Source organism: Cervus elaphus, chromosome 12, assembly GCF_910594005.1.
Source record: "Cervus elaphus chromosome 12, mCerEla1.1, whole genome shotgun sequence".
In the NCBI taxonomy this organism is placed as follows: domain Eukaryota; kingdom Metazoa; phylum Chordata; class Mammalia; order Artiodactyla; family Cervidae; genus Cervus; species Cervus elaphus.
In genome coordinates this window covers 17,677,630-17,701,152 of record NC_057826.1, presented here as the reverse complement: position 1 = coordinate 17,701,152, position 23,523 = coordinate 17,677,630, and the positions used below count along the sequence as shown (strand labels likewise).

The following is a 23,523-nucleotide window of genomic DNA, read 5'->3' as shown; positions in this document are numbered from 1 at the left end:
TATATACACAAATAATATACAAGCAAAACACCATAGTGCACATTCTAAAAGAAAAGACCTAAGATTTGTTGTTGTTCAGTCGCTCAGTCATGTCTGACTCTTTCCGACCCCATGGACTGCAGCACGCCAGACTTCCCTGTCCATCACCAACTCCTGGAGCTTACTCAAACTCATGTCCATCGAGTCGGAGATGCCATCCAACCATCTCATCCTCTGTCGTCCCCTTCTCCTCCTGTCCTCAATCTTGCCCAGCATCAGGGTCTTTCCCAACAGTCGATTCTCCGCATCAGGTGACCAAAGTATTGCAATTCAGCTTCAGATAATTAGCTGGAGTGAATTACGCAAGAAAGTGACAAAGCTCAATTCCACTCCTCTGGCTATTAGCTTGGCAGACTCCACAGTTAAGTGCCAGGTGCTTGCAAGGGCAACACTCATACAGCCCACGCAGCCCAAGCCAAAGAGACCCTGAGACGCAGAATTAGGGAATTCTTTCGCAGCATAAAGTTCCCGTGAGTCTGTTTTCTCTCTTGCTTTCAAATGCAGGCCACTTATTGGCAAGATTCGCGGCCCTGCAAACGACACAGCAGGGGCTCCTCCGCATTGGACGCTTAGTCTGCCAATAAACTGGCTTCCGCTAGAGAAGCTGTTTCTCTAACCGGTTTCTAACTTTCTTCACAGCCGTCTTCAGTTGATCCCAGATCTGAAGAAGGTGCAAAATGGTGGTCTCCTCTCAGGCTCTCCTGAGACACTTTGGATTCTGCCGATGGGGCCCGACGCGCTGGGTGCAGCTGGCAGGACCTCTAAAGCTGAGGACTGGTAACCCAGTCTCTTGGACCACTGTCCGGTTGGTGACGACCGTGACGCTGGAGCCGGCGGGCCGCTGCCGCTGGGACGAGCCCGTGCGCATCGCTGTCCGCGGCCTGGCGCCGGGGCAGCCGGTCACGCTGCGCGCGTCCCTGCGCGACGAGAAGGGCGCGCTCTTCAGGGCCCACGCGCGCTACTGCGCCGACGCCGCCGGCCTGCTGGACCTGGAGCGCGCGCCCGCGCTGGGCGGCAGCTTCGCGGGGCTCGAGCCCATGGGGCTCTTCTGGGCTCTGGAGCCCGAGAAGCCCTTGCTGCGCCTGGTGAAGCGGGACGTGCAGACGCCCTTCGCCGTGGAGCTGGAGGTGCTCGACGGTCACGAGCCCGAGGCCCAGCGGCTCCTGGGCCGGGCGGTGCACGAGCGCGACTTCCTGGCGCCCGGGGTGCGGCGCGAGCCGGTGCGCGCGGGCCGGGTGCGCGCCACGCTCTTCCTGCCGCCAGGTGAGCCGTCGGCATCCGCAACTTCATCTGTCCTTGTGCGAGAGGAAGGCAGTAAGTAGGTAGCTCAAAACACGGAAGGTCCGTGGGGCCTGAAACAGGAATGGAGGAGGCAGCAGAGGATGGGATAGTTAGATAGCGTCACCCACTCAATGGATGTGAAGTTGAGCAAACTCCGGGAGATAGTGGGTTTCCCAGGTGGCGCTAGTGGTAAAGAGCCTGCCTGCCAATTCAGGAAACAGAGATGCGGGTTTGATCCCTGGGTTGGGAAGATCCCCTGGAGGAGGGCATGGCAATTCACTCCAGTCGTCTTGCCTGGAGAATCCCCATGGACAGAGAAGCCTGGCGGGCTACAGTCCATGGGGTCGCAAAGAGCCAGTTACGGCTTAACAACCAAACAACAAAAACAGCATGAAGGAGGGTCTCTTGCTATCCACTGGAGATCTTCTGAACTGTCAGGTAATTTTACCATTTCATAAAATGCAACCGGCCAATGAAAAAGTAAAAAAAAAAAAAAAGACAAAAAAAACTTATCCTCATTAGGAATCAAGGAAATGCAAAACAAGACTACACACTACATTAAACATCCTCAAAATTTAGAAGTCTAACATTACCAGTGTTGGACCAGTATGTGGAAGAAAAGGAACTTGCATACACTGCTAAAAAACAAACACAGTTATTCATCTACTCTTTCTTAAATCTTAATACTGTGGAAGTTAGAAGCAAAGTTGTAAAACTGAAAAACTTTAGAAAGAAAACTTTAAATCTGCCTGCCAATGCAGGAGACATGGGTTTGACCCCTAGTTTGGGAAGATCCCACATGCTGCAGAGCAGCTAAGCCTGTGCACCACCACTATTGACCCTGTTCTGTGGAGACTGGGAACCCCAACTCCTGAGTCCTGGCACCACTACCCCTGAAACCCACACACCGCAGAGTCATGCTCAGCAACAAGGGAAGGCACTGAAATGAGAAGTCCTCGCACCACAGCCAGAGAGTAGCCCTGGCTCTCTGCAACTAGAGAAAAGTCGGAGCAGAAACAAAGACCCGGCCTAGTCAATAAATAAACAAATAAAATTAGAACAATATAAAGTACTTGCCTTATAATTATTCCTTAAAATTTGTACATTATATACAAATTTTTAATGTAAATAATGAAAAGGTGAAATAACTAGAATCATACACAGTAGGTAGCTTTTTGGGCCTAGGATAACACATTTGAGATTTATTCTTTTTGCTCCATATGTTGGTAGCTGCTGCTTCTTGTGTCTTAGAAGTTTCCCATTAAACGGATGTGCCAGTTTGTTATTTCATTTGCCTTTTGGAGGATATTTGAGTTCCAAGACTTTGGAATCACTGCAAACACACATCCAAGTTTTTGTGTGACCACAAATTTTCATTTTTCTTGAAAATGAAATACCTGGGAGTGAGATTGCTGGGTCATAACTTATGTTTGACTTTATAAAGTATGTTTAACTTTATAAGAAGTTGCTCAGTTTTTTCTCAAAGTGATTGTATCAATGTGTATCCCCACTGTTGCCCTTAAAAATAAAAGGTAGTTACTTGGCTAGTAAAAAATTTGTTAATTTGGAAATAACAGAGAATTACAATTTGGGACAAGCAAGACATGACAAAAACCATAGGCAAACCCAACAAGCCAAGAAGAGGGAAGTTATTTAATAGAGAAAAAGGAGGAAGGTGGGAGGAGTTGTTTTGAACAAAAGTCCATTGGCAAAAAGTGACAGTTTAGGGTGATGGTGGTTTCTCACTGGCTGAATTCTTGGGGTAGTCAGTTTCTGGGAGGGGATGCAATGTACATCTTTTTTTGTTGGGACCTGTGACTGATGATTCTTTCCTGTTAATGATTCTTCTGTTGTGATTTGTAATTGACAATCCTTCCTAAAATTGATGTGGAGTGGTACTGCTGAGAGCTCCCCTTCTGTCCTCCAGATCCATTATGAGGTTCCCTTTTATTAATTTTCACACTACCGGCAATGTGTAAAGCATCCAGTTGTTCCACATCCTCACTAGCATTTGGCATTGTCAGTTTGGGAGGGGGTGCAGAAGAGGGCAGTGATTTTGCTGTTTTCATTGTAACTGGTTTTTTAAAGTATTTATTTATTTCACTACACTGGATCTTAGTTGCAGCCCGTGGGATCTTCACTGTGTCATTCAGGATCTCTCCTTGCGGTGCATGGACTCTCTAGTTGTTGCTCTTGGGCTCAGTACTTGCAGCACATGGACTTAGTAGTTGTGGTGTGGGGGCTTACTTGCTCCTCAGTATGTGTGATTATAGTTCCCCGGCCCATGATGGGACCCTGTCCCCTGAATGCAAGGCAGATTCTTCGCCACTGGACCACCAGGTAAGTCCCATCTGTAACTTATTTTTTTATTCTTTTTGTTTTTTTGGTTGTACTGGGTCTTCCTTGCTGCTTTGTTGCTTTCTCTAGTTGCATTGAGCGGGGACTACACTTCGTCCTGGTGCTCGGACTTCTTGTGGAGACTTCTCTTGTGGAGCACAAGCTCTAGGGTTCCTGGGCTTCAGTGGTTGTAGCACTCCGGCTTAGTAGTTGCAGCGGCATGCAGGCTTTAGGGCGTGAAGACTTCAGTAGTTGCAGCACTCCGGCCCTAGGGGGCGGGCTTAGTAGCTGTGGCACAGGGGCTTAGCTGCTCTGTGGCCTGTGAGATCTTCCCGGACCAGGGATGGAACCAGTGTCCCCTGCATTGGCATTGGCAGGTGGATTCTTATCCACTATACCACCGGAGAAGTCCTGTAACTGATTTTTACTCACAAAAATAGTACATGCTCTTTGTAAAACTCTGTGTGGCTTTGAGGCCCTGGGTATAGAGGGGAATGTGGGTTTAGCCTGTGCCACAGTCTGGACCTTTGAAGACCTGAGTTGTTTAGCATTTCTGATTGTCAACAGAAAACTCTGACATCTCCAAATAGGCAAAAATGGCTTTTGCCACCACTAAAAAGAGTTTCAAGTATCGTTTAGTCTTGTGTTTTCTTTCTTTTCAAGAACCCGGGCCCTTTCCTGGGATTATGGACATTTTGGGAGCTGGAGGTGGCCTTCTGGAATATCGAGCTAGTCTGCTGGCTGGGAAGGGTTTTGCTGTGATGGCGCTGGCTTATTACAACTATGAGGACCTGCCCAAGAGCCTGGAGAACCTCCACCTGGAGTACTTCGAAGAAGCTGTGAACTACCTGCTTAATCACCCTCAGGTTGGAACTTCTCTAGTTTCATGTTCTACATATCAGTTCTCCTTCTCTGAAAGTCTCTTGGTTTTCACAGAATTTGACCAAATTCTTGACAGCCATTCTCTGCCCCCAACACACACTACCTTTCATAGTTACTTTTCCCAGAGAGTTTCCATGCAATTAGATATTACTGCTAGGTTTCCTGCTGGTAAAGGTGTCCTGGTTGAAATTATGGAATTTTATATTCCAGTATTTTGTAGTATTTCATTACAAGCCCAAACACATTGAGAACCCTGGGTTTGACCCAAGAAGTTGAGGAAAAGGGGAAGGAGATCACTGTCTCCAGTTTAAATGTTTGTGTTTAACAAACCTCTCCTTAATGTGCCCATCTGAGAGCAGAGTATTCAGTTTTAAGGAGGTACCTGGTGGCAAAGAACCTGGCTAATAGGAAATAGAGGTTTGGGATATCAGAGGAATAGAAGATGAACCTTGCTTATTTTATAATTCAATCAGTGTTCAAGGTGAATAGAACCACTGGAGCTCTTAGAAAAGGTGGCGGGGTGTATTGGAACCAGCACAATATGTTTGATAGAGAAAAGTTAAATGTGAGATTTCATCTTGCCACTTAACTAGCTTAATGACCTTGGGGCCTGTTTCTTCCTCTCAAAAACTGAGATGACAATAATATCCCATTTCCAGTGTCTTTATGAGAAATGAATGGTTGAAATCAGTTAAGGGTGCCCTTGTAGAAACCATGACAAAAAAAAAAAAAAAGACTGCTGTTTGAAGGTCAATCAAAAGGCCATTTATAACAGAAGTGTTTGGTGGTTGACAAGAGCAGTGCTTATGGAATAGGGCAAATTACCCTGGAGGGGACTGAGTAGTGAATAAAGAAAGAAAATAAGTCCAAAGATTCCCACAAGTTTTTCTGTGAAGGGAGTAGAAACTAGGTCAGAGTGGATTTGAGGTCAAGAGACTGTTAAAATGCAAGAGGTACTAGAACTAAAATTTACCTAGAGTTAAAGTGTAAGAGGTACACCGATGGGGATGAACCAGTAGAGAAGAAAGTCACAAAGGAAAGAGAGAGGAAGTCATTGCAGGAGCAGAGTCACTGAGGATGAGAGTGGATGAGATCCCAAGGACAAGCAGAGGGGTGGCCTTGGAGAAGAACAGAGCTACTTAGGAAACAGGAGGGAAGCAGGGAGCTTGCTTCATGTGGAACTAATCACACTTGGAAGGGGAAATGAGGACAAGTTCCTTCCTGATAGCTTCTGTTTTCTCCATGAAGCAGGATGGGATGAAAGTGATGGGGAATAAGGCTTAAAGGGGCTTACAGATGTAGGAGACAAAGTGAAATGGTCTTTAAGAGAAGTGGAAAGCAAACATCAGTGATGTGTGGCAGGACTAAGGGCCAGTATGGATGTTTATTTGAAATTTGTGGTCATGACATGAAAGTAAGTTGTGTCAACACAAGTGTGTATTTTTTTCTGTAGCAGTGTTCATTTGCACAAATGCAGGCCCCAAGGAAGTGAATAATAAGTGCATTTAACTGAGGTTAGAACTTTTTCAGGCAAGTATGACCAGTTAAAGTAGTTAACAGTGTTTGCAGGAGAGTAGAAATAATGATGAAGCTTGAAATCTAAGCTGGATGAGGTGGGAAGTGAGAACATGAGAAGGCACTGATGGTGAAGAAATGGTGGTCAGAGTCTCAAAGAGGTGGCAGTGGGCACCACTAGAATGGCTAAGCTGGAGGTAAATAGGAGGGTGATTAGAGAGTAGAATGCTTGAAGCTGAGATCTTGGAGATGATATACTTACTGATGACTCAGTTTAGGTTATGACAATGGGAGTGTGTATCTTCAGTGGGAGAGAGAAAAAGATCACTGGAGGTTTGGAGGTCAAGGGACTGTGAGGCCAAAGTATTCAGTTCTCATCCACTTGGTTGTTGAAGACACCAGGAATGGTGATGGAGAAATTGCAGAAAGCAAGTACAGAGGAAGGTAGGCCAGTATCCCAAGGCTGCAAACCTTGATAACTGGGAGAGCCCAGATTCAGGCTCAGTTCCCCGACTCTCAAGTCCAGGCACTACTGGCCACACTGCACCGTTCATGGACTCATTCTCCTTTTCCCTTTGACCTTTTCTCAGGTGAAGGGTCCAGGAGTTGGGCTGCTTGGGATTTCAAAAGGAGGTGAGCTCTGCCTCTCCATGGCTTCCTTCCTGAAGGGCATCACTGCAGCCGTCATAATCAATGGCTCTGTGGCTTGTGTCGGTGGAAACTTACACTACAAAGGTGAGATTCTGCCACCTGTGGGTTTCAACCAAAATCGAATCAAGATGACTAAAGATGGCTTTGTAGACATTGTGGAAATCCTGAACTGCCCTTTGGAAGGACCTGACCAGAAGAGCTTCATTCCTGTGGAAAGGGCTGAGTGCCCCTTCCTGTTTCTTGTGGGTCAGGATGACCACAACTGGAAGAGTGAATTCTATGCTAATGAGGCCTCTAAACGCTTGCAGGCCCACGGGAAGGCAAAACCCCAGGTCATCTGTTACCCAGGGACGGGGCACTACATTGAACCTCCTTACTTCCCCCTGTGCCCGGCTTCCCTGCACACCTTAGTGGGCGTTCCTGTCATCTGGGGAGGGGAGCCCAGGGCTCATGCCAGGGCCCAGGTAGATGCTTGGCAGCAGCTCCAGACTTTCTTCCATAAACACCTGGGTGGGGATAAGGGGCCAAGCTGTGATCTTTTATGCTAATCTATCCTGGGAATAGCTGCCACATTAGTGTGTATGTGTAGTTTTTTCTTTTCTATAATTACATTTTCCCCCTTCAATATTAAAGTGAATTCATTGAGAATTTTTCAAGATTTTTATAAATTCCATACTTTTTCAGTTGTTTGGGAAGAGAATGATTCTACAGACACCACAGCAGGTGGAGAAAGCATACCCTTTAAAACCTAACAACACATAACTGACAAGGCTTTAGTTCTGAAAGGAAGAATTGTACAATTGCTGCTGGGTAGTTTCTTGAATCAATTATACTTGAATTTGTATAATAATTTGTTAATAAGTGATTCTGCTATATATGTATAAAAATCATATAAAATATCAAAAATATTATCAGACTGAGTGTCTCCTTTAAGAATGAAAGTGAACATTTTAGCTGTAAATTAGTAGCTAGATTACTACTTAGTAGTAGTTTTTCTTCTGTCCCACTGTGAGGCAGATGTCATCTCCATTTTACAGGTGAAGAAACCAAGACTCAGAAAAATTTTTGCATGGTGCCTGTAGAGCTGGGGCTCAGTATCCCCACATCCAGTTTCTTCTCTCTTTGTTAAGCTCATCCATGCTCTCTGCAGGGTAACAGCCCCAGCCACAGGGAAAGGAAGTGGCTCTTCTTTCTTCTCCCTAAGTTTTCAGTGGATTTCCTGGAATTGAAGTGTAAGGGTAGGGGTGGTTTCAGGGCACTAATGTTGAAAGTGTAGATCTGGAACAATGTTTAACTGTGGCTTTAACCTAGTGGTACAGATTTGCAGGAGCTGACAGGCAACTCAAAATGCCTACACCCCTTCCCTCGAATGTTAACAATGTGTGTGTGATTTGCCCTCCTCCTTCCTCTTTCCTATCTTTATGTCTCTCTTTCCACCACTTTCTGTAAATAGCATGTTCTATGACAGTTGAAGAAATCTCCAGTTAACCAAGCTGGAGAATCCAGCTTCTCTAGAAATTCTGGGGCTGACATGAGTGATAAAAAGCATCAGAGACTTGGCAGCTAATGAATGACCAAGTCAAATCTATAGACCAAGTATTTCAAATGACACAGAGATGGTTTCCTCTTCAAATTATTTTGCAATGGAGGAGGTAAGAAAAGGGGGAATACAGATGCCACAGGCATGCCTTATGCAGGGGACCAGTGAAACTACCTACTATTGAGTAGAAAATTAGAAAAGAATTCAGAGAGATATGGCTTTTGATATGGGTCTTAACTGATTGGATTTCTTTATTTTTTTCTGAATCTAAAGTAATAAAAATTCATAGGAAACTTGGAAAATAGAGACAGTTATTCAGTAGAAAAGGAGTTGCATATAATCTGTTTACTAGCAGATAGTGCACTTTGGAAAACTCAGCAGTGGCCACAGGACTGGAAAAGGTCAGTTTTCATTCCAATCCCAAAGAAAGGCAATGCCAAAGAATGTTCAAACTACCACACATTTGCACTCATCTCACCTGCTGGCAAAGTAATGCTCAAAATTCTCCAAGCTAGGCTTCAACAGTATGTGAACTGAGAAATTCCAGATGTTCAAGATGGATTTAGACAAGGCAGAGGAACCAGAGATCAAATTGCCAACATCCACTGGATCGTAGATAAAACAAGTAGAATTCCAGAAAAACATCTACTTCTGCTTCATTGATTGTGGTAAAGCCTTTGACTGTGTGGATCACAACAAACTGTGGAAAATTCTTAAAGAGATAGGAATACCAGACCACCTTACCTGCCTCCTGAGAAACCCGTATGTAGGTCAAGAAGAAACAGTTAGAATTAGACATGGAACAACAGACTGGTTCCAAATTGGGGAAGGAGTATCAAGTATCAACAGTATACATCAAGGCTGTATACTGTTACCCTGCTTATTTAACTTCTATGCAGAGTACATCATGAGAAATGCTGGGCTGGATGAAGCACAAGCTGGAATCAAGATTGCCAGGAGAAAGATCAATAACCTCAGATATGCAGATGACACCACCCTTATGGCAGAAAGTGAAGAGGAACTAAAGAGCCTCTTGATGAAAGTGAAAGAGGAGAGTGAAAAAGTTGGCTTAATACTCAACATTCAGTAAATGAAGATCATGGCATCTGGTCCCATCACTTCATGGCAAATAGTGGGGAAACAATGGAAACAGTGAGAGACTTTATTTTCTTGGGCTCCAAAATCACTGCAGATGGTGACTGCAGTCATGAAATTAAAAGAGGCTTGCTCCTTGGAAGGAAAGTTATGACAAACCTAGACAGCATATTAAAAAGCAGAGACATTACTTTGACAACAAAGGTCCATCTAGTCAAAGCTATGGTTTTTCCAGTAGTCATGTATGGATGTGAGTGTTGAACCATAAAGAAAGCTGAGCACCAAAGAATTGATGCTTTTGAACTGTGGTCCTGGAGAAGACTCATGAGAGTCCCTTGGACTGCAAGGAGATCCAATCAGTCCATCCTAAAGGAAACCAGTCCTGAGTGTTCATTGGAAGGACTGATGTTGAAGCTGAAACTCCAATACTTTGGCCACGTGATGCGAAGAGCTGATTCATTAGAAAAGACCCTGATGCTGGGAAAGATTGAAGGCGGGAGTGAAAGGTTGTTGCTGAACCACGAAAGACACTGGGATTCTTGGCCTCCGGAGGAGAAGAATTCAATCCGGTACCAGAGATGAGGCTTGATGGCTCAGAGCTTTCGTGTAGTAGTTTTATTAAAGTATAAAAGAGATAGAGAAAGCTTCTGATGTGGACATCAGAAGGGGGCAGAAAGAGTACCGCCCGCTAGTCGTTAGCTGGATGTTATATAGCTACTAGCAGTCTGCTAATTAAAGAAAGGAAATGTCTCAAAACTCAGAGAATGGCACCAGGTGAGTCATCCCGGGCCATAAAACGATTGACCTGAATCTTGAAGAAAGGCAGATTACCATACAAATATATAGTTTCATTAACATAGATTAGGAGAACAATGTATGAGTGTAACATACTGGTTTATCAAGTTGGTTCTGAGCCTAAATCTGAGCCTTTAGGTGGAACTGACTTGAAGATAGAGTCTAGAGTAAATGCAGAGTACATTAACATAGCTCAAGACAAACATTTCCATAAGAAAAATGCATTGGTTAGCTCAAGGTTTGAGAAAAGTTAAGTTCAGGTAGAAGCAGGTGTCTTTATGGCAACACAGAATTTTAAAAGAAACCTCTTTTTAAATTTGTATAGAGAAGGGGGGAAAATATAACACTTGTTTGTTTCCTCCTGCTGCTTAAGAGAGAGAGAAAAAATGTCTGACGCTTGCAGCCTATTTCCTCCATTTGGAGACCCCTGGCCTTCCTGCCTGTTACCCTCTCAGGAGGAGAAGGTGACGACAGAGGATCAGATGGTTGGATGGCATCACTGACTCAATGGACATGAGTTTGGGCAAGCTACAGGAGTTGGTGATGGACAGGGAGGCCTGGCCTGCTGCATTCCATGGGGTCGCAAAGAGTCGGACATGACTGAGTGACTGAACTGAACTGAACTGAAGAAATAACTTACAGATTTCCTACAATGATGTATGTATTTAAACTACTCAGAAACTGACAGAAGTAAGATAAACAATAAGTGAAGACATAGAAGATATGAACTATATAAATAATTAACTTGATTAGATAGAGTCATAGAGAGAAAGAGAGTAGGAAGCTTTGTTTCCAATAGACAGATAATACATCTTCTCAGTTCAGTTCAGTTCAGTCGCTCAGTTGTGTCCAACTCTTTGTGACCCCATGGACTGCAGCATGCCAGGATTCCCTGTCCATTGCCAACTCCGAGAGTTTACTCAAACTCATGTCCATTGGTCAGTGATGCCATCCAACCATCTCATCCTCTGTTGTCCTCTTCTCCTCCTGCACTCAATCTTTCCCAGCATCAGGGTCTTTTCAAATGAATCAGCTCTTCGCATCACGTGGCCAAAGTGTTAGAATTTCAGCTTCAACATCAGTCCTTCCAATGAACACTCAGGACTGATCTCCTTTAGGATGGACTGGTTGGATCTCCTTGCAGTCTAAGGGACTCTCAAGAGCCTTCTCCAACACCACAGTTCAAAAGCATCAGTTCTTTGGTGCTCAGCTTTCTTTATAGTCCAACTCTCACATCTATACATGACTACTGGAAAAACCATAGCCTTGACTAGACGGACCTTTGTTGTCGAAGTAATGTCTCTTCTTTTTAATAAGCTGTCTAGGTTGGTCATAACTTTCCTTCCAAGGAGTAAGCATCTTTTAATTTCATGGCTGCAATCACCATCTGCAATGATTTTGGGTCCCCCCCCCAAAACCTGCCACTGTTTCTATCTTCTTTTCAAATACTCTTAAGTATTTATAAAACTTGACAATGTTCAGAACATTAAGAAGTAATAAAGTACCAAAAGTACTGTTGACTGAAAAATCCAAACCTGAAAGTTGAGAATTATGTTTTATTTGGTGGACAAAACTGAGGACTTGGGCCTGGGACACAGCCTCTCAACTCTGAGACTGTTCCAAAGAGGTAAGGGAGGAGCCAGGTTATATAGGGTTTCCCTAGTGTCTTAGTTGGTAAAGAATCTGCCTGCAATGAAGGGGAAGACGTGGGTTCAATCCCTGGGTTGGGAAGATCCCCTGGAGAAGGGAATGGCAACCCATTCTAGTATTCTTGCCTGGAGAATTCCATGGACAGAGGAGCCTGGTGGGCTACATACAGTCCATGGGGGTCACAAAGAATTGGACACGACTGATCAACTAACATTTTCACTTTCTTTCAGGTTATGTAGGGGTTTTGCAACAATGACCAGGCAGTTGGGAACATCAAAAGACTACTGTTAAAGAAAACTAGGTATCTCAAGTTAATAAATTAAGTACACTTTTGTGTTTAGGAAGATACATGAGTCTGGGCGTATTGAAATAATCCCTTTGATATATACCTTAGCTACCTAGGGCCAGTATCCTGGTTTTTTCCCATTCTGAGTCCCCCCAGGATGCACCTCAGGGGAAGCCTGTCTGTCTCCATTCTGAGTTCCCTCAGTGTCACTCTCAGCTGTGGCTGTACTGGCCTAATGCCTGGAACATCCTTTGTTTACTGATATGGCAGGCAATATTTTTCATTCACAGTAGAAATGATGCAGACTATATTTCTTAAATACAGTTGGAGTAAAATAGAAATTAATAAGAGATTTACCAGAGAGAGTAAAAGTGGAATTTAAACACATTGGAAAACATAGGGTTGATAATATCTCTATCTTTCAAAGTCGTAGATTTAGTTGAAATTTGATGGGGCAAGAAATAAACACACGTTATTTAAAATTACAAAATTAACCAAGAGAATAACAAAAAATAATAATACATCTATCAACACCTGGAGGAAGAAGAAAGAGTAAGTTGAATGTTCATGAGTCAGTAAATAACTACAAAATGCAAAAATTAAGAAATAAAGAAACATGCATAATATTTAATACAATGAAGGTAACCATAAAAACAAGTGAAAATACAGATAGTTAAAAGAGGCTGCTTGAAGAACATGGGACTTTTTTATAGGGCAGTGGTGCAAAACCAGACTGCTGATTTGCATTTTAAGTTTTTTCCCACCCTTATACTTATTACTGTGCAGAAATTGCATTCTAAGCTGCTTCAGTCATGTCTGACTTTTTGTGATGCTATGGGCGGTAACCGGCTTGGCTCCTCTCTTCATGGGATTCTCCAGGCATGAATACTTGGGTGGGTTGCTATGCCCTCCTGTTGAGGATCTTCCTGACCCAGAGATCGAACCCGTGTCTTATGTCTCCTGCATTGGCAGGTAGGTTGTTAACCACTAGCGCTACCAGGAAGGCCTATCTGGGGAAAAAATTAAAATTTTCAATTTATACAAAAGCTGTTTCCAAACAACTTAGATTAAAAAGGAGTCATAGAAATTAAAAACTATTAAGAGGTTATGATGAAATAATATGCAAAACACATTTAACCCTTGAGCAACACAGGTGTGAACTACACAGGTCCACCTACATGTGAACTTTTTTCTTTTTTTGAACTTAAAAAAAATATGTACTACAGTACTTCACCAGCTGCTGTTGCTTGAATACATGGAAATGAACACAGATACAGAGGGATAACTATTAAGTTATACTTGGATTTTAACTGCATGCAGGGTCAGTGCCCCAGCCCCTGAAGTGTTCAAGGATCAATAGTTCTTCCACATGGGGTTGCAAAGAGTCAGACATGACTAAGCAACTAACACTTTCTTGCACATAATACTACGTATTATAAGTAATCTAGAGATAATTTAAACTATATGAGAGGGTTTTCATAGGTGATATGCAAACACTACTCCATTTTTTATAAGGGACTTAAGTATCTATAGATTTTGGTATTGTCTGGGGTCCTGAAACAAATCCGATAGTGAGGTAAAACTGTATTCTAAGGTCTCTTTCATATTGAGAGAAAGGTAAAGAAACTGTCCACGCTGTTAACATTTCAAGAGTAACGATTCTTTTCAAAAATTTTACATTCAAGAGTAACTACTAAAATAAACAATGTTTAATTCACAAATGAATAGAAAAGAACACAGGAAAAAAAAGGAAAAACTTACTAAATCCAGAAGAAGGCAAGGGACTTCCCTGGTGGTCCAGTGGTTAAGAATTCACTTTCCAATGCAGGGGACACAGGTTTGATCCTTGGTGGGGATCGAAGCCTGTGTGCAACAACTACTCAAGCACGTGTATCTACAGCCCGGGTTCCACAATAAGAGAAGCCACCTCAAGGAGAAGCCTGCACACTGCAACGAGAGAGTAGCCCCTGCTTTGCCACAACCAGAGAAAGCCAGCAAGCAGCAGTGAAGACGCAGCACAGCCAAAAATAAATAAATAAATATTTTAAAAAGGAATAGCAGGTTCACATGCCCACTTACATGCTTTCTTCAACTTCTGGAAACAAAACCTAGCTGGAAGCACTCAGATTTGGGGGAAAGTGGCAGCTGGAGGGAGAGTAGACTATCATTTCACATTGTAAACTTTTCAATATTGCTTACATCTGTTTTTCAAAGTACATATTTTTGTCCTTCAAAAAGAATTGATTTTTCCTTACAGAGCAATTTAGAAGCACTGTGCAAACCTATGACAATTATCTGGAGACCATGAGAAACAGTTGGAGAAGGAAATGGCAACCCACTCCAGTATTCTTGCCTGGAACATTCGAAGGGCAAAGGAGCCTGGCAGGCTACAGTCCATGGGGTCACAAAGAGTCCGACACAACTGAGCGACTGAGCACACGTGAGGAACAAAACACAGATTGCGGGGAGCGGCTTGAAAGAGCTGACTCTGGGAGCTGCCTTGATTGATTGTCGAGGGTCTGTTCGCAGACATAGCTCTCTGTCCCGCCACCCCTCTGAAATTTACTATCCAAGTTAACTCCTAACAGACCATTAGTGAGCCTTGAATGCACACAAGGTGCAGATAGATGGCTTTGCACGACTGCCCTTAAGATAAGTAGGATGCCTTTGGCGCCAGGAGAGAGCTCTGGTGATTGTTATCTTAAAGATGATGTACATGGGGAAGAATTTTCTTTGGGATGCCTCTCTTCTTGGTTTAGTATATATGTAACCCTGAGAAATAAAGAATCATCGTTGACTGCAGCGATCCTCTCGACCCCATCTGTTCTGTCTCCTTTTTTCTTAGCCTAAAGGAACGCGTCGTGTTGCTCGCTGAAATCTTCCGGCTGGCCCGGCAAGTGGCGCCCAACGTGGGGCTCGACGAAAGTTCCTTGCGGCCGCTGCCCGTTGAAACTATTAAGGTAAGTAAGAGTGTGTACTTGTATATTGAGGGGCAGGAAGGAATATTGTCGAGAGTATAAACCATGGGACAAGATAATAGTCGTCAGTTGTTTGTGCATATGTTACAGATAATGTTGAAGGATCGGGGAATGCAGGTTACTAAAACAAAATTGCAGACTTTTCTTAGTTTTGTTGAAGAAGTATGTCCCTGGTTTCCACAGGAAGGGACTATGAGTTTAGAGATATGGAAAAAGATAGGGAAACAGATTCAAACATATTATACTCTCCACGGACCTAATAAGGTTCCTGTGGAAACATTTTCATTATGGTCTTTAGTAAGAGACTGCCTTGATTTTGAACATGAGGAAGGGAGTAAATTAAAACACATGCTCCCACCCGAAGAACCAATTTATGCTACTCCTAAAGTTTATGCTACTCTTGAAGGGAAAGGACCCACAACCTTTGAATTAGAATCTGCAAAACCTTTGAAGGAAAATGAGGGTACGCTGACTCCAGAGGATGAGGAAAGTTTAGAGGAGCAGGCAGCTGCTTATCATAAGGATGATCATTGGGAATTACTTGTAACTGACAATTCGAATGTGCAGGCAGCAGCTGCCCCTCCGACAAAGGGTCTGGAGGCACTCATGCAGAAATTATTAATAACAATAAAGGAAGAAATAAAAAGGGAAGGTAGGGATGAAGGCGCTGGTGCAATCTCTACTGCGCCTCCTGCTTATGCACCCTCAACTATTGCTGGATTAGATCCTCCACCTATTTCCAAACCTGAAAATTTGTTGAATATAACTCGTGAATCACACAGTTTGTCCCCCTTGCAAAAGGCTATGCAACAGGCCCAAAGAGCTGGAGAAACTGTTCAGGGATTCTCCGCTACTTTCCCGGTATTCGAGCATGAAAACCAAAGGTATTATGAAGCTTTACCTTTCAAACAACTAAAGGAATTAAAAATTGCCTGTGCTCAATATGGACCTACGGCTCCTTTTACCCAGACCATGATAGAGAGTCTAGGAGGTCAAAATTTGCCACCTAGTGATTGGAAACAAATTGCAAGAGCTTGCTTATCAGGAGGGGACTATTTATTATGGAAATCAGAATTTACAGAACAATGTGGCCATATAGCTGAACTAAACCAGCGACAAGGGATCAATACTACTTATGAAATGTTGGTAGGGGAAGGGGCCTACCAGAATACCAATGCTCAATTGAACTATTTGCCTGGAGCATATGCTCAAATTTCTAATGCTGCTCGGCAGGCTTGGAAAAAGCTCCCTTGCTCTAGTAATAAGACTGAGGATCTTTCAAAAATTCGTCAGGGGCCTGATGAACCATATCAAGATTTTGTGGCTCGTCTTCTTGAAGCAGTAGGTAAGATTATAGCTGATGAGCAGGCTGGAATAGTGCTTACTAAACAATTAGCCTATGAAAATGCAAATTCTGCCTGTCAGGCTGCACTTAGACCGTACAGAAAAAAGGGAGGTCTATCAGATTACATTCGTATATGTGCTGATATCGGACCTTCCTATATGCAGGGTATTACCCTGGCTGCAGCTTTACAAGGTAAAAGTATAAAAGAAGTATTATATCAACAGCAAATGAAAAATAAACGAGGATTACCTAGTAGGGGAAATGCTGGCTGTTTTGTTTGTGGCCAGCCTGGACATCGTGCTGCCTTTTGCCCCCAACGAGCCAATTCAGGGAATATAAAAACTCCTAATTTATGCCCTAGGTGTAAAAAAGGAAGACATTGGACAAAAGATTGTAAATCTAAAATTGATGTCCAGGGCAACCCACTTCCCTCGCAGTCGGGAAACTGGGTGAGGGGCCAGCCCCTGGCCCCGAAACAATGTTATGGGGCAATGCAGGGAAATCAGATGGTAGAAGGCGAGTTACAGATTTGTTCAGAGCCACCTCAGGGAGTGCAGGCTTGGACCTCTGTTCCTCCTCCTACACAGTACTGACTCCCGAAATGGGAATGCAGGCTCTGCCCACTGGGGTATACGGCCCTTTGCCTGATGGAACCGTTGGACTTTTGCTTGGACGTAGCAGCTCCACCATAAAAGGACTGCTCATAGCTCCTGGAGTAATTGATGCTGATTATACAGGAGAAATTAAAATTATGGCCCATTCCCCGCGATGCATTACCACCATAGCTAGTGGACAGCATATAGCTCAATTGATATTGGTCCCTGCAGTGCAAACAGGAAAAGCATTGGCTTCCAGGAGAGGGGAAGGTGCCTTTGGATCCTCTGACGCCTACTGGGTCCAGGCAATAACTAATAATCGTCCTGAGTTAACTTTAAGAATAAATGGAAAGTTGTTTACAGGCATTCTGGACACAGGAGCTGATGTTTCTGTTATTGCTGAGAGACACTGGCCCCGAGAATGGCCTAAACAGATAGCTATATCAACATTGCAAGGAATTGGTCAAACTAATAACCCTGAACAAAGTACAGAGCTGTTACATTGGACTGACCATGAGGGTCACGAAGGAGACATTAGACCTTATGTCCTCCCAAACCTCCCTGTAAATTTGTGGGGACGAGATGTTATGACTCATATGGGAGTATATTTATACAGCCCCAGTGATCAGGTTAGCAATCAGCTTTTAGATCAAGGGCTTCTTCCCACCTCGGGACTTGGAAGAAATAATCAGGGAACTGTTGCGCCTGTTCAGACAAAAAGGTTACCAAAAAGAAGTGGACTTGGGTATTTTTAGAAGGGACCTCTGATCCTCCTGTAATTCACGCAGATCCTATTACTTGGAAGTCTGAGGAGCCTGTGTGGGTTGATCAGTGGCCCCTTTCCAAAGAAAAAATTGACGCTGCCCAACAACTGGTGCAGGAACAGTTAGAATTGGGACATATTGAACAGTCTAATTCACCTTGGAATTCGCCCATTTTTGTTATTAAGAAAAAATCTGGGAAATGGAGGCTTTTGCAGGATCTGCGAAAGGTTAATGAAACTATGGAAGTCATGGGAGCATTACAACCAGGATTGCCTTCTCCCATGGCTATTCCTAGGAATGCCCACATAATAATCCTAGATTTAAAAGACTGCTTTTATACTATTCCTCTAGCACCTCAAGATTGCCCTCGATTTGCTTTTAGTGTTCCATCTGTTAATTTTTCCCAACCAATGCGCAGGTATCATTGGAAAGTTTTGCCACAGGGTATGGCCAATAGCCCCACCTTGTGCCAAAAGTTTGTTGCAGCAGCATTACAGGAAACTCGGGCAAAATACCCCGATGCTTATATTCTGCATTACATGGATGATATACTGCTAGCGCATATTGATAAAGAGTATTTATTAGCAGTTTATGCCTTCATGGAACCTGCCTTAAAAGCAGTAGGGCTAATAATATCCAAAGAAAAGGTGCAAACCTTTCCTCCTTATTCCTATCTTGGCTTTCGTTTAGAAAGAGAAACATTTAGAGTTCAGCCCATTGCATTACGAAGGGATAATCTGAAAACACTTAATGATTTTCAAAAGTTGCTCGGGGACATTAATTGGATTAGACCCTACCTACATCTTGCTACATACGAATTGAAGCCTCTTTTTGATATCTTAAAGGGAGATAAGAATCCTACCTCCCCACGCAGCCTCACAGAAGCTGGAGAGCGAGCTCTTCAGAAAGTAGAAACTGCCTTATCACAGCAGCACTCCAGTTACTGTGACTATGAAAGGCCTTGGGGACTTTATATTCTTGCCTCAGAACATTCACCTACCGGTGTGTTGTTTCAAGATAATCCTCTAAGGTGGATTTATTTATCAGTCTCTCCCCTACGGGTGTTAAGTCCTTACCATGTTCTTGTAGCCAAAGTAATAGCAAAAAGAAGACAGGAATCTGTGACCTATTTGGGAAGAGATCCCCACTTTATCTGTATTCCTTTTTCAACTGAACAGCAACTATGGCTCTCTCAATTTTCTGATGATTGGGCAATTGCGCTTGCACAGTATGCAGGGGAGATTAAACAACATTACCCTGCTAATAAATTGTTACAATTTGCACAGCTGCATCAGTTTATTTTTCCAAAAGTCGTGCAGCGATGCCCTTTGAAAAAGGGGACAACTGTCTTTACTGATGGATCTTCCAATGGCATAGCCAGTTTGGTAATCGAAAATGAATCTTATTATTGTCAAACCTCATATTCATCAGCTCAGGAAGTAGAGCTTTTTGCAGTACTCCAGGCTCTGCAACGTGTTCCTCAAAGTTTTAATTTATACTCTGACAGTCATTATGTTGTCAGAGCTCTCTCAGTCATTGAAACAGTACCCCTCATTGGAGCTGCAAAGGCCTCTATTCAAACCTTGTTTTTGAAAATTCAGAATCTCATTCGAGCCCGAACTCATCCTTGCTTTTTTGGGCACATACGTGCTCACACTGCCCTTCCTGGGCCTTTAGCGGCTGGGAATGCTCTGGCTGATGAAGTCACCCGTATGGTATGTTATTCTTCCTTAACCCTTACCTCTGCAGCACAGGCCTCTCATGCAATACACCATCAGAATAGCAATTCATTACGGCTGCAATTTGGAATTTCTCGGGAAGCCGCTCGTCAAATTGTAAAAGCTTGTCCTACTTGTCCACAATTTTTTGTGCTCCCAACATATGGAGTCAATCCTCGGGGTTTACTCCCCAATGATTTGTGGCGAATGGATATTACACATATTTCTGATTTTGGAAAATTGAAATATGTGCATGTTACTATTGATACTTTCTCTGGGTTTATCATGGCCACACTTCAATCTGGAGAGGCTAGTAAACATTGTATTCAGCATTGCTTACGGAGTTTTTCTGCTATGGGCCTACCTAAATGCATCAAAACAGACAATGGCCCTGGATATGTTGGCCGCAATTTTCAAACCTTTTGTGCCCAGCTGCGCATCGTACACAAGACTGGAATCCCATATAACCCACAGGGCCAAGGAATTGTTGAGCGGGCACATCAAACCCTTCAGCACCAACTGAAAAAATTAAAAAGGGGGAGTTTGTATGCTATTACGCCTAACAATCTTCTTAGTCATGCTTTGTTTGTTTTAAATTTTCTGAGCCTTGATAAAAATGGAAAATCAGCAGCTCAACGTTTTTGGCACTATGATAATAAAAAGGCACGGCCATTAGTCAGGTGGAAAGACCCGCTAGAAGGCAGATGGCATGGGCCGGATCCAGTTCTAATATGGGGGAGAGGTTATGTTTGTGTTTTCCCGCAGAATGCCGAAGCGCCGCGCTGGCTCCCGGAAAGGTTGGTACGCACGGCAGAGGAGAGCACTGGAGGAGCGAATGAGACAGCTCACGATCCAGGAGACGGTCCCGCTGCCGACAGCTCAGCAGATACAGGCACTGTTACAGATGGCGTGTGAGAATGCTTCCAACCCTTCCCCTGCCTCTCCTACTAGTATATTAATTTCATTATTACTTCTTTTAAACCAGATAAGTTCCATGGAAGCCAGTATCTTCTGGGCGTATGTTCCTGATCCCCCTCTTTTACAGCCCGTTGGATGGGAAATGAGTTCTGTTCCTGTGTATGTGAATGACACAATACTTTTGGGGGGGGGTTTTCTGATAAGCATGTTTTTCCACAGAATGCCAGTATTTCTTATACGGGATCCTCTTCACAATTACCAATGTGCTTTTTCCGAAATCATAATGTTTCAGGTTGTCTCACTGTTACAGATGTTGGATATTCTGATTACAGCACTGGCTGGAGTGTGGATATTCCTGGTGTGACCAAGCTCACAGGGCATGCACAGAGACGCAACGGGACGGGACCCCAGGATATCCCATTCTGTGGCCTGGGGCATAAAGGGAAACATATAGCGGTGCCATGGAAACTCTGCCGGAATGAGACTGCTACGGTGTATTCTATTACTAATGACACGCACTCACTGTGGGACTGGTCGCCAGACTCAGAGAGAAACCCCGGAAAGGAAAGTAACAGACAGTTTGCAGCGAGAATTTGGAATCTTGGCGGCACCCTTGTTTATCAAACTGAGGTCTGGAAGTTGCTGGCCGCTTTTGAAACAAGCGGATCCTTCATGCAGACTGGAGAAAAGGTTAAAGGTGGACTTTTTTGGAATGCAACTTGGAGATATCCTCGGGCTTGTGTACCTTATCCATTTATGATTATTGCTGGTTCTGTAAATCTTACTAAGAATAATAGTCAATATTATATTCATTGTTTTAATTGTACCCTAACCAATTGCATTCGAGGAATAAGAAATAATTCTGGAGTCTTGATAGTTAAACAACCACCTTTTGTTATGTTGCCTGTAAATCTTACTGAGCCTTGGTATGAAGAGTCAGGGCTTGAGCTGTGGAATAAGGTGCGTACAGCCCTTGCTAGGCCACGAAGGGGGATAGGATTAATAATTCTAGGAGTAGTAACGCTTATAACTTTAATTGCTTCTGCTGTTACTGCTTCTGTATCTTTAGCTCAATCTGTGCATACTGCTGGCATTGTAGACGATTTGGCAAAAAACACTTCAAAGGCTTTAGGGATTCAAGAAGATATAGATAGAAAATTAGAGGATAGACTAAATGCGCTTTATGATGCAGTAAGATTTTTGGGAGAAGAAGTGCAAGGGTTAAAGCTAAGAACAAAAATTAGATGTCATGCTATCGTTGGATTTGTGTTACACCAAAAATTTATAATGATACTGAAACTCCTTGGGACAGAGTGAAATCACATTTAGATGGTATTTGGCATAATGAAAACATTTCCTTAGATCTATTACAACTTCATCAGGAAATTCTTGATATAAAAAATGCTCCTCGGGCTAGTATGGATTTGGCAGAAAATGCTGAAGAGTTTGTTAACAGTTTGTTTTCCAGTTTTCCTTCGATAACCTCACTTTGGCATCTTTTTTCAGGGGTCGTGGCCATGCTTCTGGTATTAGCGCTTTTTGTGTGCATTACTCCTTGTATCATAAAGAAATTTGTCAAAGAGCTGTGGGACATCAAGGCTGTCCTACACAGTAATTATTTACGCCAAAAGAATCAGGCGTGCCATTTTATTAAATAAAAGAGGGGGAGCTGCGGGGAGCGGCTTGAAAGAGCTGACTCTGGGAGCTGCCTTGATTGATTGTCGAGGGTCTGTTCGCAGACATAGCTCTCTGTCCCGCCACCCCTCTGAAATTTACTATCCAAGTTAACTCCTAACAGACCATTAGTGAGCCTTGAATGCACACAAGGTGCAGATAGATGGCTTTGCACGACTGCCCTTAAGATAAGTAGGATGCCTTTGGCGCCAGGAGAGAGCTCTGGTGATTGTTATCTTAAAGATGATGTACATGGGGAAGAATTTTCTTTGGGATGCCTCTCTTCTTGGTTTAGTATATATGTAACCCTGAGAAATAAAGAATCATCGTTGACTGCAGCGATCCTCTCGACCCCATCTGTTCTGTCTCCTTTTTTCTTAGCCTAAAGGAACGCGTCGTGTTGCTCGCTGAAATCTTCCGGCTGGCCCGGCAACAGATGTGCTCAATCCCTGGGTACTATGAAATTAAACATGACATTTTGCTTCCTAGTATTCTTCAAAGCCTTTCACATACACTGTCATCTTTGATCCCCATATAGGAGACATTCATCATGTTAAACACAAGAACTCTTAAACCCCAAACGATATATAATTACTTGAGACTACAGAACTAGTCAGTGATGAAGTCATGGCGAGAATTCTAATCTATTTCACCCCAATGTTGCTGCTCACTGTTGAGTTCCACATTTGGAGTCTGTCAAGGCTCTGACAGTTAGAGATTAATCCTCAGCAGCTTAACATTCTCCAAGCCTCAGGTTCCTCCTCTAGAATATTTGAAAAATACTCCCAGTGTTTTACAGACTTGTTAAATTGTGAATGTAAAACACACAATTTAATAAGATGAATCAATTTAACAAGAGTAGCCACTACTCTTTAGCAACGGTGTACCCTGGAGAAAGAAAGGGCAACCTACTTTAAGATTCTTGCCTGGAGAATCCCACGGACAGTCTGTACAGTTGCAAGGAATCAGACATGACTGAAGGGACTTAGTGCACACAGTCATTACTACACTATATATAAATTGTAGTAAATATAAAATACATCCTTGGACATTATATCTGCATTGCTTCCAGGGTCACATTCAAAACGTTGACCGTTAGTGTCTACAAAGACTGAATGTTCTCATTCTCTATGATACAGCAATTTCAATCTTTGGTATTCACTTCACAGTAATGAAGCACTATATCTAAGAATCCCAAGCTGGGAATTATCAAACGCCTATATGGGCTTCCCTGGTGGCTCAGAGGTTAAAGCGTCTGCCTGCAATGCAGGCGACCTGGGTTCAATCCCTGGGTCAGGAAGATCCCCTGGAGAAGAAAATGGCAACCCACTCCAGTAATCTTGCCTGGAGAATCCCATGGATGGAGGAGCCTGGTGGGCTACAGTCCACGGGGTCGCAAAGAGTCAGACACGACTGAGCGACTTAACTAACTATAGTCAGTAAAATTTGACAAATACAT

At 43.3% G+C, this 23,523-nt stretch overlaps 1 protein-coding gene across 5 annotated transcripts; it reads left to right on the top strand.

Annotated features, from left to right (window-relative positions):
• Positions 1–385: 385 nt before the first annotated feature.
• Positions 386–23,371, top strand: LOC122704878 (acyl-coenzyme A thioesterase 1-like). 5 transcript variants are annotated; one of them, XM_043919961.1, is made up of 5 exons: positions 639–1,353; positions 4,321–4,523; positions 6,645–6,789; positions 14,329–14,529; positions 22,501–23,371. In XM_043919961.1, the coding sequence occupies exons 1-5, from the start codon at positions 717–719 to the stop codon at positions 22,524–22,526; spliced, it is 1,212 nt and encodes a 403-aa protein (XP_043775896.1). In that variant the 5' UTR covers positions 639–716; the 3' UTR covers positions 22,527–23,371. The 5 variants fall into 5 exon arrangements, with proteins under 5 accessions (XP_043775894.1, XP_043775896.1, XP_043775895.1 ...); XM_043919959.1 differs by lacking the exons at positions 14,329–14,529; positions 22,501–23,371 and adding an exon at positions 386–509 and having other exon boundaries at positions 679–1,353; positions 6,645–7,613; XM_043919960.1 differs by lacking the exons at positions 14,329–14,529; positions 22,501–23,371 and having other exon boundaries at positions 639–1,302; positions 6,645–7,613.
• The last annotated feature ends 152 nt before the right edge of the window (positions 23,372–23,523 follow it).